Source organism: Condylura cristata, unplaced genomic scaffold (genome assembly GCF_000260355.1).
Source record: "Condylura cristata isolate star-nosed mole 26May11 unplaced genomic scaffold, ConCri1.0 scaffold00016, whole genome shotgun sequence".
Classification (NCBI taxonomy): domain Eukaryota; kingdom Metazoa; phylum Chordata; class Mammalia; order Eulipotyphla; family Talpidae; genus Condylura; species Condylura cristata.
The window spans coordinates 37,747,334-37,766,173 of NW_004567117.1; the positions used below are offsets into that span (position 1 = coordinate 37,747,334).

Genomic DNA, 18,840 nt, shown 5'->3' on the forward strand with positions numbered 1-18,840 from the left:
ATGAAATCTAGTTTGAATTTCCAGCTGTCCCTTTTACCCAGATACTTGTGATGGCCTAATTTGCTGATTTAAAATTTCAATTTGTTAAAATAACATTTTGTGGCTCCTGCTGCAAACCCTTCAGGTAACAAGTGGAAATTTCACAAGTCACTGCCCTTCTCCACTCATCTCAGGGTGCTCATCCAGCTGGGCTGGGTTCTCTCTTCTAAACAAAAGCTGATGCAGAATCCTCACTGTGGAAGCCATCCTCTAAATTGCCTGTTTATTTTGACAAAAATGGGGTTGCTGCAGGATAATTTTCAAGGCAGAGTCTGTTTTGGCTTGGGATTGACATTGTTTGTTTTTTTTTTTTAAAGAGACACAGCACATAAAGGAAAACCACATAGCTGTGCTTAGATTTGAACTTTGTAATAGAAAAAGGAAGAAAAACTCGTAGGACAGGTTGAGAACAAGGAAAACAGTAACCTTGCCCCCCACATAGGTCAGCTTGCCTTTAGTCCTTGCATAAGCAGAAGCTTCAGGGGCAGAATTGGGCTGACATGGCCCTTGTGTGTGTGCATAGAGGAAAACTCCCTTTGAAGTCTATTTATAAGACACAGCCTTTCACACACACATCCTGAAGCCAGTGTGCCAGGGAGCTTTCCAGAATAAGGTCTGGCCAGTAAAGCAAATGACTGTCACTTAGTCCCCACCTGGGTCTCGAGGACCTGGAGGCCTCGGGGTGCCTTTCTTCTGCCAGGGAAGCAGCTCAGCCTGTGTGTAAGAGTAAGTTCGTGTCCTTTATAGGACAAAGCACTGGCTTATTTTTGTAGTGAGAAAGATTATACCTTCATACAGCTTCAGGGTTTTTATTTCTGCTCAGGTCCAAACTAATAAAACACTCGCCGCCTCAGCTTGGCGGTGGGTCTCTTCCTGGATCAGGAAAGCCAGTTAGCATTCCCAAGTTTTATATATATATTTTTAACGATCCTGCTAGGAAACTCTTTGAAAAGATGTTGATCTTTGCCTTCTATTTTAAGCCCTTTTATTTTTTTGAGGGCAGCCATTGTGTGCGATGTGGAAATCATCAGGACAGCGTGAAGGAGTGCTGGTATTGTGCTAAGGAAAGGGAGAGGGAGCCGAGAGTGTCTCCTGTGCATTGTCCTTTCTGTTCGTGGCATTTGAGGCCAGTAGCCCAGCTGACACGGCCCTGCCCGACGCCCTGTCTGTCCTTCACCTGCTCCATCAGCTTGGGCTGCTACCTCCTCTCTGGTTCAGTAGGGTGGTGAATTCAGTGGTGCCCACTACACTTCGCCCTCAGGGCTTCATGGATGGCACTGTGCCCTTTTGCTGATTTTGTTGCTATAATAAACTAAAGTGGCCCCCCGGGCCACTGGCCCTTACATTAGGAATTCTGGGTTTCATGCAAAACGCTCCGTTGTAGCACATCTGGGAAACAGTTACTTTAATACTTCATATGCGCCCTCTCTCCCTTCGCCAGCCTCTGGCACTTTTCTTTGAGGCTTTTTTTTTTTTTAATTCTCTAAATTGCCCGCTCTTTACCAGAGCGCTGATGGACCTTCACAGTGGCCTGTGTGATTTCCCAGGCCTGGCGGGGCTTGCATACAGCATTCAAAGGCCCTTCCTTCCTTGCGACCCCTGCTCTCTCTAAGCCTCGCGAGGCCAGGGGCCCGTACGTCCACCCCGTAGGTGTGGCATGGCCTGGTCCAGCAGACTTTGCTAGGCATCTCTAAGGTTCTCCTCTGTCCACAATTAACTGTCACCAGTGTTTACCAGATCAGCACCTTCTTGAGCCTCCTAGATCCTAAATCTACTTAGTGCATCTGTTCGCACTATGTATGTTGCAATATGCAACAGAGACTGAACCTATTTGATACCTCAGCTTATACTTTTTAAAAGTGTTTTAGATGACGTTAAAGGTCAATATCTGTTTCCAACACTAGCTTTTTTTCCTTCAGTGAAAAGTTTGCTACAGCTAATAGAAAACAAATGTTGGTTTTATTTTTTGTGATTTTTTGGCTTTTTGCTAGTTCCTAAAAGCTCACTTTGTAATATTCCAGTGATAACTAACAATATACTGTTGGCTTGGGCTTAACATTATTGAAAGCTTTACTGACCTAAGTCACATACCATTCAATTCATCCATTTGAGATAGACACTTGACTGGTTTTTTTGACCATCCAGTGTCCAACCATCAACATACTCAATTGTAGGGCATGTTCAGCACCCCTAGAGGAGCCCCCACACCCATTAGCAGTCACTTCCATAAACTGGTAGATTTTAACTACAGAGTTGGCTTTTCTAGATAATCCTATCTCAAAAAAAAAAAAAAATGAGTTTTCTTGTTCTCCAGGTTACATACATGCCTGTTCTCAACCTTGGGAACATGGTGGGGCAGAAAATATTTTTGTAATTAGATAGCAACAAAGGCTTTACTAGAATTAAAATAAACCTTTTATGAGGTTTTAAAGAGTTTTTGTTAGTTCTTTTTTTAATTGTAGGATTAGTTGGTAGACAGCACGTAACACAGAGATTGATCATTGATTTTCTGAACACAGTTCAGTTGGGTCTAAGTGAGAGACAGCTCCCAGACTCCGGGTCAGAACTGGTGGGAACATTCTTAACCTGCTCTGAAGCTCCTGTTCTTATCTACAGGCAGGGAGCATGTGCCCAGCCTCCACACAGGGCAGCATCAAGATCATCAGTCTTACTGTTCTAAGTTTAAAGCATGAACTGCCTTGTTTCATTCAGTTTTGTTGGTTCTCTGTAATAGTTTATGAATCCTATTCCTTCAGAAAAATCTTTTGCAAAATTGTCAGTATTAAGACATAAATGAGACTCTACAGAACCGGATCAAGACACTTGGCACAAGCAAGTGTTGTGCCAAAGTGGTGAAGTCTACTAGCTCTGGGCCAGCACGTGACTTGATAGTCAGCCCAAACTCAATTCTCTGATTAGGTCAACAAAGCATAGAAGGCGTGCAGGAAGCTCAGATACAAATGGAGACACCCGCTGCCCTCACCTCCTCCAGAGCTCAGGATCCATACAAATGTACAGTCTGACCCTGCGCCCTCGGGGGGATGGAACCCCCCCTTTCATGGCACCATCCTTCTGGTTCGAAAGAAACATCATGGCCAGGAGCCGCCTCCCCTCTCCCTGCGCAAGGTCTCATCCCAAACAAATAGTTCACTTTTCATTTAAATACCCTTCCTCTCCGGCTTTCACCAAGCGCAAGGAGTAGAATCTTTTCCATAGAGGGTCAGTCAAGCTCCCTGCACACAGCCTCTTGCCCCTGCGCCGGCAGCCTGGGCACTTGAACACAGAGCTCCAGAAAGGGGGGAGCCGGTGACCGCACACAGACAGTCCGTCTTAACACCATCTGCCTTTTACATTTTTCTTGCAGGAAGATCCGCGCCTGAAATTTCCAGTCCATATGCGGTCAAAGGCATCTTTAAACCCCAATGACCTTGGCCCTCTTCCTGTGAGTACGCTGGAGACACAGGGGCCAGTTTGAAGATGTTTATTTATTCCTGATGTTGATGGAGAAGTCCTGTGACCTTCTCTTTGTGCAGGCTTTTGGGGTCCTCTTGGTCTGTAATTTCTTAATAGAACTGGGTATATGGCTGGTTCTAGTAGTACGTACGGTTCTCACTGTACTCAGGACATGTGAAGGAGGTTTCTGAATTGCTAACCGCTCGGGAGGATCGAGCTTGAAATGAGGTGTAAAAGGCATTCTCTATAGGTGGGAAATTTAAGCAGCATGCGTTTATTTCGTAACTTAGCAACCTCTGAGTTCCATCTATATTGCTGATGTAGTCATAGGGACAAAGGTATTGAAAACAGTAGGAGAAAAAGGCATACGTGATCACAGGAGGTTCCTATAAGTCTTGTAGTCTGCAGATACTTTGAGTTTTTCTCCCTTGTGATAACTGTTTATAAATCTGTTTCTTTTTTTAATCAGTTTGTTGTCTTTGGGGCCTGAATGGAAGTTGAATTGTCTACTCCAACTTGGATTTTGAATGAAACTTTGACCAGACATTCCCTCCCCATCTCACCCCCAATAAAGAAAAAGCCTTACAGGGTAGAAAGGGGAGGAACTTGAAGACTATTTTAAATGGAAGGATACTGGGTTTGCAGGGATTGTTTTCCAAGCCTACGCTCCTGTCTGTTCCCTAAGTTATAGTAAAGTGTGGCAGAATTTGAATCTTCAGAGGTTAGGACTCAATCTCCATTCACAGGCTGAATCAATCCCCTCATTCTTTGCATCCATTTGGATTCAGAAAGAATCCCAGAGCATGTCTGAGGAGTTTCAAAGTGTCAGGTGCGAGCTGTTGAAGCTCTGGGTTTCTGGCAGAAGTTAGCCAAGTGGCAATAATGAGGGCCGGCCTGCCTTGTCTTCCAAAGATCATCCAAATCCACTTGGTTCCTGCGTCTAAGTAGTGAAGGACCCAACTGAGATTGTTCAACCCCGATGATGTGGCTGAAGCAACTGTCCCTAACATGTCTTACATTAACCCTTCCTGTTTCATTAAATGAGCTCGTCACCCCCAAACTCCACTGTTGCATGGTTTGCTGAAGTCTCCCTTTGAAGCTTTTGCACCCCGTTTCCTGTTATTGCTGCAAATGCATCGGAGATTGTGGAAGAAGGGACAAAGCGTGCTGCTTGATAGTGTCGAGTTACCCCACAATGCTTATTGTTAGGTTACTCCAAATCTAAAAATGCACCCTTAGAGAGAAGAGAAAGATAGCATCCTAGAGGTTTAAACTTTTGCCTTTGATTTTGAAACTGCTGGCTAATGTTTATTTTCTCTCTTTGTCTTCCCTGAAACTAGCCTGGTTGGGAAGAAAGAATTCACTTGGATGGCCGAACATTTTATATTGATCATAGTAAGTAGGTCCTGTTCCAGACACAGAGGTATTACAGATAAAGGGGGGAGGGGAAGTCAAATATCCTATGAAAGCTGTGTCGTTTTACCCTCTGTCTAGGCAGCCAGCTGTTATGTGGAGACAGTGATGCCAGGGAGTCAGTGCCCTCGTACGGTACTGTGATTCACCCCAAGTTTGCTCCCAAGTGGCTGTTCAGCTTTCACCCAGTTTGAGCTCGTGACCTATTAACTTTCTTTTTTAATCAAAAAAAAAAGTTTTTGGATTGATGATCCGTGACTCTTGCGCTTAAATAAACACACTCTGGTAATAGAAAATAAGGTTAGAACTGATGTTTGCGTTACAAGTCTGTGTGAGCAGTGCTTGAAGCCATGTGTGTGTCTTTAAACACTGCTCTCTAAGGTCTCGTGCTAAATGCCCTCCCTAACTTATTTTCTATTCATGGTGTGTTTCCTTGCACCCAACACACTAATATAAATGTATTCCCTTTTCTTAAAATGTATAGTATATTTACAGTAGACGTTTGTTCCAGCACCTATGAATAATTGTGTGGCTTCTCACTTCAACTAAATGTTAAACTAATAGAAGTTTGCTTTTAGCCAGTGGGCTTTTGTTTTTCCTATTTTGAGGTGACCTGTTCTCCATGAAATCATACTTCTCTCTTCCCTAAAACTTCTGAAAAAGTAAAAAGAATTCTTCAAGTAGGTTTAAAGTCTAAACCAGGCTTACAGTTTGGTAGCCGTTGATCTTCATTTTCATTGGGTTCACAAGCAGTTAAGTCTGCACCAAATCTCCCCAGCCTCACCCTTGAATCCAGAGGACACAGACGAAGCCAGTGGCTTGCAACTCTGCCCGCTAGGTATTCTTGTATGGACAGGGCTGGTGGCCATTACCAAGACTGAGTGCCTCTTCCAGATGTCCCAGATAAACTGACATCTAAACAGAGAGGTTATTCTACCCTGAAACAAGCCCAGAGTTGAGCCAGAAGAGGCAGGCCTTAGGGAACCAGGTGAAGGTAATCTACCCTCTGCCTTAAATTAGGAAATTAGGAACTTCAAGGTGTGCAGACCTTTTTTTTTTCTCTTTAACGAGTAAAAATCCTGATTTGCCCACTTTGTGGGTTTTTACAGTCAGCAAAGCACAATTGCTGCTTTGAAAATAGATGCCCTCTTTTTCCTTGATACCTTAAAATTTATCATAATTTGCAAAACTGGAGAGGGATTTCCCATTACAAACAAAAAGTTTCCTTTTCTATGTTTTCATCCATTAAAGTTTGAGTTTTTAAACATGTTTAGATATTTTAAAATGTGCAGATAAGAAAGATCATTTTATTATAACAAGGTCTTAATCAGTAGCCGAGCCATGCTTCAGAGCACCAGGAATAGTTTGCGGCTGAATGCTGGCTGGTGAACCCAAAAAGAAGGGACGAACACATTTTTTTAATGCACTATGGGACCCAAAAACAAGAAAAAAAATACTGCCAAGGACTGTCCGGGTTGCTTGGAAATTAAGGTCGTAGACTTTTTCTAGTGGCTACAGAGACCTGTGCACGATGTGGTAAATGCATGGTCAGGGGCAGCTCAAGAAGGCAGGTGGGGTCAGGGTTAGGAGGTTGATACTCAAAAAGTTGGAGAGAGCCTGAAAACAGCAGTGGTATCTCCAGTCCCAGCGTGCCAGCTCCTGCTCTCTGCCTGGGCCGTCCCTCGATTCTAGATTCTTCCATGTGTGATCAGTGTCTTCCCAGAAGAGCCCAGGAGGCTCCTCTTGCTTCTGGGAGACCAGTAATGTGGTCTAGACTTTGTCCGGAACCCGCCTGGTCTGAGCCGTGAAATTCAATTTTTGTGATCATTTACATGGAAGTTAAAATTTACCTTTGTTCTTTGAACCTGATACAGTGAAAACTAAGTGGCCAGAAACTACCTAAGGGAAATCTTTGGGACATCTCAGTAGCTGTTAATACCACGTCTCTGCCTTTTCTCCCTAACTTGTCAGGGTTCTCTGAAAGGAAGGCAGTGAGGGACACATACCTTTCAGTGAGCCAGAGCTCAGTTCAAAAGCCTTTTCACCAAATCCAGGCCATGAAAAGCACAGAACACCTGTTGTTCTGAGATGCCTTGTTGGGCCTCAGGGTTACTCCACAAGGGGTTAGGGGTATGGGGGAAGGAGGGCACTCAGGATTGTTGGACTTTGAGTCAGTCTCTCTTCATAAGCAGCTTTCCCACATCTGATTTCTAGCAAAATTCAATATCTTATTTCACTGTCCTGCTGCCTGCAAGTCTGAGACCAGGTCACCCCTACCAGTGTCGTTTCACCTGCAAAGAGTCGTCTCATAAGTCACTCCAGTGCCCTGTCTTCCAGCATCGCTGGGACACTAGCGACACACTGAAAGAAGCAATGCACTTGTCTTTTAAATAACTAGGCGATTTTTCTGCTTCATTAATTTTTGAGAAGTTAGAAGTTTTCAAGATTAAAAATGTACAACCTCGTAAAAGTTTAATTTTGGAAAAGGCAGCAGTTCAGGACTAATGCCTTTGCTCTCCTGAGTCATTTGGCTGCATGGATCAGGGAGCTCACAGGCCTCCAGCCTGGAGTAAAAGGTACAGGGAAGATCTTGAACTGAATCTCTACCTCTCTTAGAGAGCCTGCAATTCTTCTTATAGACCAGATAGACCCAGAGTAATTGGCCGCAGTAGCTTATATTCAAAGCTAGAAGGGAAAATAAAATGCTGGGAGGCTCTGATCTGCTGTTTTAGCCTTTTCTATTACAGTCTTACTGAATCTGTTCATAGCAGCTAAAATGAGACGTGTCCCTTTATTTTAAATGTAATATCATGAAAATGAAAAACAAGTCTAGATTCAAAAGTTCTGGGAGAATGGATTCGCTGGTCACCACACACTTATATATTATCAATTGTAGCTACAAAGCTGACCTTTGTTGCAGCTCACAGAAGTAAGTGAGCTTCTGAAAGCTGAGACTGTTTCAAAGCTTAGACTGTTGTCACCATGAACTATTAATTAGGTGACTAACATTTTCTATATTCCACGCTGAGAGATGTATGACATGGTAGAGAGGCTGCAGAGATGACGAATGCACAGCCCTGTCCTCTAGGGCCTCACATCCTACCGGGGCATGCCAAGAGGTGTTTTGACTATTACTGGGTGAACCCACTGTTCTCACAGGCAGGAGCAGCAGAGATGCACGGCCCGCTAAGAGCTGTGCGCTGGGCGGGACACTGCTGGAGGCCTTCCTGGAAGCCCTTACAACACAGACAACTCTTAAGTGCATCTGAAACAATAAGACTTCGTGCACATGGCACGTGGTCCCAGGCTGGAGAAGACACGTGCAGCCGTGTGGAACTCTAATGGTGTCTTGCTCAGAGAAACTCAGGGTCACAAGTGGTCAGGTACAGAGGAATCAAGCATGGCCCAGAGGACAAGGCGGAAGGAACTGCCTGGTAGAGAACTCAGGTCCCTGCAGACAGGGCAGGGGAGGCGCCTGAGGGATTTTCCAGGGGGCAGGTCACAGTGCGCAGGTCTGGGCTTTAGAAAGGTCTTTTGGCAGAGTTATAACAAGCAAATTTTGAACAGTGGCAGTTTGACCACTGTGAGCAGGAAGGGGAGGTGCAGGATGTCGCCAGGTTCTGGGTGGAATTGGACTTGTTCATCAAGAATGCACTAGTGCATGAGCCGGTTTGGGTTTTGGAGGGTTACGGGTTCAGTTTAGATCCAGGTGGGTTTAAGGCGCTCTAGAAAGTCCAGGTAGAAAAGGCAAGGCTAGATCCTGAAGCTCGGGTCTGGACTGAAGATGAGGCCACAGTGGTTTTCTCTGATGCTGATGCCAGCGCATGTGGGCACAGCCAGGCAGTCTTGACACGGTCGTATGCTGTTTGCTCTTTCCCTGCTCTCCTCAGTCGGAGCTTTCACTTTGCAGAGTCCCCTGTTGCCAAGATGAGAGACTCCAGGCGCCTTCTGCTTCCATGTCAGTTCTATCAGAGACATAAAACATCGCATGTAAATTGTTCTGCCAGCATGAGCTGGAGTCACTATGTGTGTGCTTTTTGGTAGCTTTATTTTAAAACTTTACCCTTCCATTAAAATCATTTTAATACCAGCCTTAGAGAATTCCGTGGTATGACATCAAAACCAAACTTATTCATTTTTCATATCCATCCGCTTACAAAATACATAGGACACCAACAGGCTATTTCAGTATTATTAAACATAACAGTTTTGGGTGCCAACTGACATTTGTTAAAACTCCAGAAAACAGTTCTCCCCCAGGCCACCCTGCCCATATAGTCCTTGAGAGTTCACCCTATTCCCCCCTCCCAACTCCTCTGTATCCCAGTCTTTGTGATCACACAGTCACAGACCCCAAAATATCCAGGGCAGCTGTTGTGTGTTGTGACCTCCACCACTGAGGCGGTCACCCAGCACTACCTTGCTGACCTTGGCTGAGTGCAAGCCACCTCTGCCCAGAGGGACAGCTGCCCCTCCGGTATCTCAGCCTGATTGCCGGACTGCTTGGCTCCTTGGCTTGGTCATAGGCTTATGAACGACACATATACCAGAGTATGAATTTATGCAGCAAAGGATATTTCATTGAAAGCAGGTTTCAACACCCTAAGCAAAGAAAAAGTATTTGAAATTAAAATAAAAGTCATGTGCTGATTTACTTTGGGCAGCGGACAAAATAGTTAGACCTTTTTTCCAATTAAGTGAAAATCAAGATCAAGTTATAAATCCTTGTGAGAACAGGGATTTATAATAGAAATTTTGACAGATTACATGCCACAAATAGTGTGAATAGATGGCTTTACTTTAGTTGTGCTTTTTGATTGTGCTGGGTGGGGAAAACTTGCCACAGAGTGTAATTTTCTTCTAACCCTGAAACACTGAATTTATTTATCTTTGGGAGCCAGGGTTGGGGACTGGACAGCTTTGGAAGAATCCAGAAATATTTTTTTCCAAAACATTATAGGCACTGCATAAATTTGAACTGGTAATGCTGATTTTTTTTTTTAACTCAATTTTCAGATAGCAAAATTACTCAGTGGGAAGACCCAAGACTTCAGAACCCTGCGATCACTGGTCCGGTCAGTATTCTCAAGTTTCCATTCTCCTGTTTCACTTTCATTATAATATGCTGGTTGCCTCTAAACACATTTTTTTTATTTCTTCTTACCCTCGTGCCAGGGATGTACAGTCGTTGAGCAGTTTAACTTTGCTCTTAGCTGCTCCTTTTGGGAATTGGGGCGGGGGGGGGGAGTTGCAGCTGCATTTGCCTTTAAAAAAAAAAAGATTTCTTTATACATACAAGAGCTGGGATTATAGGCTAGAGATACGGGACAGGAGGAGGGGTGAGGTGAGAGGATTCACAGAGACAGAGTGGGGAGCAGAACAGGTGGATCTACTGAAATACACTGCTGAGGGGAGCAGTGGGAGATGCAGGAGAGGTCTGCCCCCATGTGGGTCACCTCTGGGGCAGGAGTCAAACTCATGCTGCAATGGCTGCAGATAGCTTCATAGTGCTGAGACTTAACCCTTTGTGCCACCAGCAAGGGTCTTCATTTGCCATTTTTATGGGACTTCCATTAAAAAGGAAAAGAAGGCCCTCCCTGATGGCGCAGTGGGTTAAAGCACAGCACTGAGAATCTAAAGCCACTTCTGCATGAGTTCCATCCCTGCCTGTCCCAGAGGTGACCACATAGCGTGGCAGACCTCTCCTGACCCGCCCGCTGCTCCCCTCAGCAGTGTACTTCGTCGATCTGCCTGTTCTGCTCCCCACTCTGTCTCTGGTGAAGCCTCTCGCCGCCTCTGAGCCTCTGGCCTGCACCCCAGTTCTGTACACATAAATAAATAAATCTTAAAATAAAAAAAAAAAAGGAAAAGAAAATCATTAACAAAATCAACTATCATATTTGTTTTCTTTATACATGCTTTATTGAATGGACAATAAGCCCCCACTCAGGCCCTGGGAACTACACCCCGCACCTTGAAGGGAGACAGGGAGATGTGGAACCCAAAGCAGGCCTTGGAATAGCTCTGTTCAGTCAGCCTCTGCCTTTTCTTCTCATCAACTTTACGATGAAATGACATTAAGCAAAGGAGTTATTTCAGGCCTGCTGCACAACCATCAAAATACCCTCACTTTATGTATGTCTGTGTCTGTGTGCCAATGATAAGTGTGTGGTATATGTGTATTTGTGTCATTTCACTAGGCCATGGGTAGTAAATGCATGCAAACAAAATCTAAACTATATTCTGAATCTTCCAGCTCTACACATCTATAAAAGTTGGGGTGAGGATGTAGCCAGTTTCCAGAGTTAAGGATCTTTAAGGATGGCAGAATTAAGGATCTTTAACTCAGTTAGCCCACTAGCTTTCTCAGAGTCTAGGTAGAAACACAGTGGGTCCTGCCTGAGGTGAGGTGTCTTCAAATAGAGCCCTGACAGTTTCTAAGAACAAGGGAGACCCCCACTGTCCTTCAGTATTATGACAGTCAGTGTAGACACTCGAGAATGGGGTACATGCCTCGCTTGGCGCTGGGCCTCTTGTCAGGCTTACAGGTGTGCAGGGAAGTCATTTGAGATGACAGGAAGTGTGCTGTGATCAGCAGAAGATAGGACATGTAAGAACCTTTTAAAAAGTGGAGGAACGACCCCACTCTGTCTCTGGTGAAGCCTCTCGCCGCCCCTGCACCTCTGGCCTGTACCCCAGTTCTGTATGCACAAATAAATAAATCTTTAAAAAAATTAAAAAGTGGAGGTTCAAAAGTAAATTTGTTATCTTGGGTGCCGAGCTAGAGGCCCACAGACATAGGTACAATAACATCAGGGCTTTAATCTGCTTCCGTTCAAATCGTTTTCGGATGCTAAAGATAAGTCCATTTGAAAAGGTAATAGTACTTTGTGCAAACCCACCTTCTGCTGACTGATGATGACATGCTAGATGCTGGATTGCTTATTGGATCTGCTCAGAGGCTCAGAGGCTTTGGTGGTATTTACAGTGAAGTGCTGGGTAAGACCTTGGTTAAAGCAGACAGTCAGCTCCTCTTTCTCCGTGTCGCTTAACAAACTTCTGCATTGCTACTCTTGTGGCGTCTTTTGATATATTCACAAACATAATAAGTTGTTAAATAGCATTTTCTCTTCTCTATCATGAGAAGCAAAGTGAATTCAAGAAACAGTGGACAGAGAACTTCTGAAATGATAACTCTAAAGCTTTTTTTCAAGTATTTCTATGGTTCATAGATTAGCTACTTTCTCTCACTTTGTCTTATTACTTTCCTGAGTTGATCGGTGGGATCCACCCAGTAGACACCTGAGTATAGGTAACGCCCTCTGTTTTCTGAAAGTCTTGTTCACTCTTTGTTTTTTTTTAATCATTCATGCTTCCTTAACTCACTGCCTTCTCCTGGGTTGGTAGAGTACTTTTTCTTTTTCTGTACTGACTTGGAGTTGTTTTTTCTGTTTTGATATGGTTCACATTAAGTTTTTTAAGCCAACATACTTACTGTCAAATTTCATCCCTCTGTCCCCTCCTCCTGGACAATATAGGTCTTCATGGACCTTGAATGTCATTCCTCCCATTACCATTTCCATTTTTCAGTGGCGTTTTAAAACAACCTTGTCTTAAAGCCTTCCAAATAGTCATTACACTTGCTCTTTTACTCCCCCCAAAAGTCAATACTTATTTAATTTTGCTTATATACAAACAAGTTTCTTTGCCCACCACTGGCTCTGGCACCCACTGTTTTCTAGGTTGTCTCCCTCTTGAGAAAGTGTAGACTCTAGTCCATAACTTGCAAGTGTGTTCAGTAGGTCAGCAGTGTCTGTCTCCTTCAGAAACGTGTTTAGTTTGGAGCCAAACTCAGTTGCTAGACATCTGCAGCACTGGGTGTGGGCACCATCCTCTGTGTTACTGTGAACCTGAGTTCTCAAAGCAGGGTGAGGATCTCTGCCCCCAAGCAGGCTCAAGGAGAGTCTGGAAGAGAGGACTTCTCCACTGCGTGAATTTAGCTGGTGACAGGGTCTTGTTTGACGGTTACGCCCTTCAGTATTCTTTCATGTCTTCTGTCTCTGTGAGAGTTAGTGAGAATTCTGTGGTCAATCCAGTTACCTTTTTTGGACTAGGAGTAAATCTTTTTTCTGCTGATTTTGAATTTTCTGATGTTCTGCAGTTTTACTGTCATGTGCTTTTTCTTGTTATTCTACTTTGGACTCCCTGTGATTTTTTTTTTTTTTTATGTGAAGACCATTTCTCTCATCCATTCTGAAAATTCTCAACAGTTACATCTTCATTGCATCTATCAGCAATTCCTGAGTTTCATTCACTTTTATGCTCTGCTTTCCTTGTCTCTTAGCTTTTCATATTTTCTGTCTCTCTTGTTACTATGTTGTGGGCTTAATTCAGTTCTTCCAGCTGATTCCTAAGCTTTTTATAATTTTTCATCCGTTCATTTTGTCTGTGATTTCAGTGGCTGTGTTTAATTACTCAAGGTTCTGTTTAGTATTTTTGAATGTGCTTGGTATTTGCAGTTATTATTTTTATGCACTGTTCCCCTCGCCCCTTTTTTTGGTACATACTTCCAACTGTTTAATTATTCTTAAAATAGCCTCTTCCAGATTATTCTGTTATCTCTGACTCTCGGGGCATGAAATGTCCCCTGCTGTAGATTGTCCTCAGTGGTGGTTTATTGCCTGGTGCAGAGAGAGAGAGTGAGTGAGTGTGTGTAGCACTCATCTTTTTTTTTTCTCTACAGGACTTTTTTTTAAGTCCTCACCTGTATTCCCTCCTGTTGACCTCCTAACCTGGGTGCCTACACCCCGATTAGTGTAACTATGGACCACATATCCACTTGGATGTAAGCTTGAGGTATAAATGTATACAGGCCTGTTTCTTTTGCTTTTCTCTCATTTATGGTCTGGAACAAAAGGGAAGCTTCCTTGCCCCTTCCTGGGCTGACATGTCACGTCTTCTAAGCCACTTCCCTCGGGCAGACACCTGTCCGGGTCTCCACTGAACACAAAAACCAAGCACTCCCCTAGGGGTCTACTGCCTGCTGACTCTAGTTTTGAGTTTTCCTGCTTATCTGGTACCTGGAGTTCTTCTCTCCTTTCCCAAAGTTTTCAAAATGGCTATGTATTAGGGGAGCAGAGACCCTTTCTGTAGCTGCCCTGAGACAGGTGTTGCTCAAGAACCTTTGCACTGATGAACACCGTCTCCTCTCTCCTCACTCTGTCCTTTTCTAAGAACTTTCTAATCAGCTGCTTTGAAGCCCCAGGAAGGCAAGGAAGATGATGTGATTGCTGATTTTTCAGAAGCACAAAAAGCTGGGTTGCCGAAAGTTACAAAAGAAATCAGAGCAGCAACTGCACTTGAGGTGTGCAGGCCCCAGGGTGTTGGCTGGACAGTAGTGACCAGTTCTGAGTGCAGAACCAGCCGATGTACTAAGTGAGGTTGCATTTTGCTTAAAAAAGAAAGCATAGTTAAGACAGGGCAAAGAGGCTCTGGCAGGTTTACTTTACAAGTTTAATTGCATGGAAGCACCATGCCAGATTGAACAATGCTGTTGGTCCTGTGCAAGGACTCTACCCCCACTTAATCCTCCTCAGAGACAGCTCTGTGTGGGGATCTTTTCCTGGTATATTGTTAAGTCTTTCAGGAGAATATGAATGCCTATTCTTCTTACTCCATTGTAAGAATTACTTCTAATGAGAAAAGATAAGTTTCCAAAGACGACAATGACTTCTCAATGTCCAGGCATCATTCCTCAGAAGAAGAAAGGCCAGAAACACCTCAGCCTTTTCCCCTCCCACAGCCAGTCAGCACCTGTGAGATGCAGTCAGACAATGGAGCAAAACTTTTAACTATATTCTGTGGGAAATTTGTCAGTATAGACAACTGAACCTGCATTCATACAAATTCAACATTCAAAATAATAAATGTCAAAGCTTTCTCTTTTTTTTTTTTTTTTTTTTTTTTTTGACATTCAGAAGAGTAACAAAAGCAAAGAATAGTTGCTGGGAACCATAGATTTCTAGAAATGGAAGAGTGTAAAAGCTTGCCCAGTCAAGTCCTTTTGCTTGGCAGTGAAGCAGTTCTGCAGAGGGAGGTGGTGTCTAGAGCTACCGGCACTGTCTGCTACAGAGTCAGGTGGAGAGCTGGCCTGAGATGACAAGGGGAAGCAGCTTTTTCAGCTCAGTTTGCCCTTCTCTAAGGACAGCAGGCAACACTAGAAACGTCACCCTCTATCCTGTCTTGGTTTGTTTCCCTTCAACTACTCTGGCTTCTGCCCAGATCTCCCTTCTGAGAGCTGGCGTCCCTGGTCACCTCACATAAAGTAACCCCCAGGAACTCTCTGTCATTTCTTCCCTCAGAGCATTCACTACTATTTATTTATTTTTTGCTCCCTGTTGCGCATAGTAGCTTGATGCTCCAGAAGGAACAGGGAAGGAATCTCTGATTGATGTGTCATCATTTCCCTAGCATCTAAAATGCCTGGCACCAAGCAGGTGCTTCGGAAATATCTGATGAATGACTCAGCAAATGAACCATTAGAGATTGAAGAAACTAGGTAGAATGTCTTGGTTTGTTAGGTGACAAGGTCAGAACATCCTTGTTCTTATTTTGGCATTTGTCTAAGACTGACAAAATTTCTACTTTTTCTGGCATCAGAATTCATATATGATTTTATTCTATTAAGCACAACCCCAAAATCAGTATGATATGTGGTCAAATCGAGTGTTCAGTGGAAAATAAAATGAAGGTTGGCTTAAAAATGAAGAACAGACCACAAGAGGAATAAATTGTCTTGAGAATGTTCTTAAGATGTGTAACTGTGATTTTGTTATTGGTCTTGAATACAAAGCAAATCACTGATGTGATCAGTGCTTTTTATTAGAAATTCTGTGTTTGTTTTATATAGTATTTGTGTGATCGTGTCTTAAAACGGGATGGAGACACAAGTTTTGTTCTTTCTCCTCTTTATGACTGGGAATAAGCAGATAAAGGCGTGAGGTTTGCAATCTAGGGACACTTCATTCAGGATCATTATACTTTTTTTTTTATAAAGACTTACTTACATATAAGAACTGAGGTACAAGCAGAGGTGCAGGGGGTGGCAGATTTCACTGGAGATAGAGTGGGGAGCAGAACAGGCAGATCCTCTGGAATCCACTACTGTGAGAAGCAGTGGGTGAGACAGGAGAGGTCTGCTGTGCCATATGGAGCACTCCCTGGTGGGGGATCGAACTCATGCTGCAGTGGCTGTGGGTAGCCTAATAGTTCTGTGCTTTAACCCGTAGCGCCACCAGGGAGGCCTATACTTTTTAACTTAGCCCAGAATGATACCAGCAGAAATACCCTTGCTCAATTCACACTATCTTCTAAAAAGTAATGAGTTGCTCTAAGTTTGCAGCTGTCACAGTTATGCCAAATATATGCAGAAGACAGTGCTTTGCTGCCCCAGGGGAAAAAAAAAAAAAAAAAAACATGGTCACCTGGTTTCAGGGCTCTGGAGCTAGAATATTGTAAGCTGCTTATACAATATAACAAAGAATATTAAATGAGTTTCTAGAATTTTGAATAATGATAATTCACTCTGTTATAGACCCCACTTTGTGTGGGTTTCCCCTTCTCTGCTTCATGGAGAAGGCATTCCAGATTGAACAAAGTCCTTGCTGGAAACCACTAAAAAGTCAAGGGGCAAATTTTCTGACTCCTAAATTGCAGACTTTTCCAGAATGCTAATTTTATAACCCTTGACTAGAATATCAGTTCACTTGTCTTTCTGCTCATATTTCCTCTGAAAGGCGTGTGTGTGTGTGTGTGTGTGTGTGTGTGTGTGTGTTGAACTGGGGTGTTGGCCAGAGGTGTGGGAGGAGTAAGGGGATTTACTAGAGACAGAGTGAGGAGCAGAACAGGTGAATTTACTGAAATATACGACTAAGGGGAGCAGAGAAGTCTGCTGTGCCACAGGTGGGTTAGCAGCTTGGCATAGGATCGAATTCCAGCCGTAGCAGTGACAGCACTATGACCTAACACTTAGGCCACCAGGGAGGCCGCAAAAGATTTTTAAGGTATGAAGAATCTTCCCAAGGCCCGTGTAGGTCATGTGGTGCGGTGTGTTACATTCTAACAGCCAATAACTAAACTGCAAAGTTTTTTTTTAATTTACATATGATTCATATTCAGACTAAAGTCACATGGAAAGTATCGTCAGTTAATTTGTGTGGCATATCCCTAAATGATTCCTTGGAAATCCCTATAGTCATTTCAAGGCGTGAAAGCACCACCAGTGCCGGCAAGCCTTCGTCATTTCTAGAGTTTTCTCAAGTACTATGTAGATATTACACAGTCATCGTATGGAAAGTGAGAACTTTAAGGTGTATGTCTCATAAAATTGTCTGAATGTTGGTTCAGAATACATAAAATTTTAAGTGTATGGTTAACATCCATCTACATGTATAAATGTATCTTACAGGCTGTTCCTTACTCCAGAGAATTTAAGCAGAAATATGACTACTTTAGGAAGAAATTAAAGAAACCGGTGAGTAACACATCTTCCTAAAATGCCACTTTTAAGTCATTTGTAAATTACCAGACAGGAAGACCAACTTGATTGTTCTTTGATACGTTCACTGAAAACTTTACCTTCCTTTTATCACTGTGCTTTGGTCCATCTGAATCTTTAATCTGAATTTTCTTTTTTACCTATAAGGTGAGTGAAGATCAACTTAGTATAACATATCAAATGACCTGAAAGGTCATTTCTTCTGTAACATATAAAGCATGACACCATTTTTATGGGATATATATAATTTGAGACTTAGTCAAAAAATTCTGGAGAAGCCCATCTAATTGCTATGGTTACTGGAGTCCATGAAACCTAGATCCTGGTTAGAAAATGCCCAGTCCTCCCCTTTAAATTCAAAAGTGTAGTTTCAATTACAGTAGTTAGAATGCAGACACCTTTTCCAGTATCTAACTATAGTACTGGGCATGTTAGGACCAAGTGTGATTTTTCTGATTGTAATTCTCACTGGGAAACCCTCAAGGTTTCTCCGAGGCAGTGCTTTAATCACAACAGCCTCTACTCGCATCTCCTCACGTCTCCAGTGTGCATCTTCTGTTTCAACTTCTGGCTTTATTCCAGTGCGGGTTTTACCAGTCTTTGCCTCACTTTGCACGTTCCCTGTTGTTACACTGGCCCCACTTCTTGGCTGCTGCCCTCCAGGATGGGAGATGTCAGCTGCCCCCTGGTCGTCTCCGCTGCCTGTATCTGGCCACTGTCTCTCCTGGCTCCAGTCCCTCCAATACTGACTTTTGGGGCTCTCCTCCAGACGAGACTTTGAGGGGTACAGGAAGGCCTTGGCAACTCCCATTTAGTGGATTTTTTTACTTCCAGCACCCGGTTATAAGGCCCTTGGATAACCACTAAGAAGCGAGTCATGTTCGACACCTAAAATCCGTGGTGTTTCTTTGCTAATCTCCTGCCTCTTCCCAATTACATTGGGACATTGTAGTTACCACCCCGGCTCTCTTCTTTCATGGTTTAATACCTGTGGCTCCAGCATGCCCTCCCACAACACAAAAAGCAGAGCCCGGCTCCGCTGGCAACAGTTAGCTGTGCACGCTTGTGGTGCCGCCTGCCAGCTGGAGTGGCTGCCGGAGAGGAGAAAGCCCATAACCCGGCCAGGTGGGGCAGCTGACGGATTTTGCTTACCTGGACTTTCTTTGCCTGGAACGTGTAGCTGGCTACCTTTCAGTTGCCAGTGAGCGAGCTCTGTGCCATGGTGGTTTAGAGAGATGACCATCACCTGCTGCTCAGTTTCTTGCAGCGCATGTGGCTGGCAGGGTCCTACAGCTGCTGGTGGGGTGCAGTGTGCCTCAAGCCCTAAGGGTGAGGCTTTCCTCTTTGTGAAGAAAAGCCCACAAAGGAGAGGTCCACTT

At 43.7% G+C, this 18,840-nt stretch overlaps 1 protein-coding gene across 4 annotated transcripts in view; it reads left to right on the plus strand.

The window, feature by feature from the left end:
* NEDD4L (neural precursor cell expressed, developmentally down-regulated 4-like, E3 ubiquitin protein ligase) overlaps positions 1-18,840 on the plus strand; it is a 295,709-nt gene that overhangs the window by 251,466 nt on the left and 25,403 nt on the right. For all 4 annotated transcript variants that reach the window (XM_012725849.1, XM_012725846.1, XM_012725847.1 and 1 more), the window contains 4 exons: positions 3,404-3,481; positions 4,833-4,887; positions 9,922-9,980; positions 17,372-17,437. In XM_012725849.1, the coding sequence (XP_012581303.1) occupies positions 3,404-3,481; positions 4,833-4,887; positions 9,922-9,980; positions 17,372-17,437 (258 nt within the window). The remainder of the gene's footprint in view (positions 1-3,403; positions 3,482-4,832; positions 4,888-9,921; positions 9,981-17,371; positions 17,438-18,840) is intronic.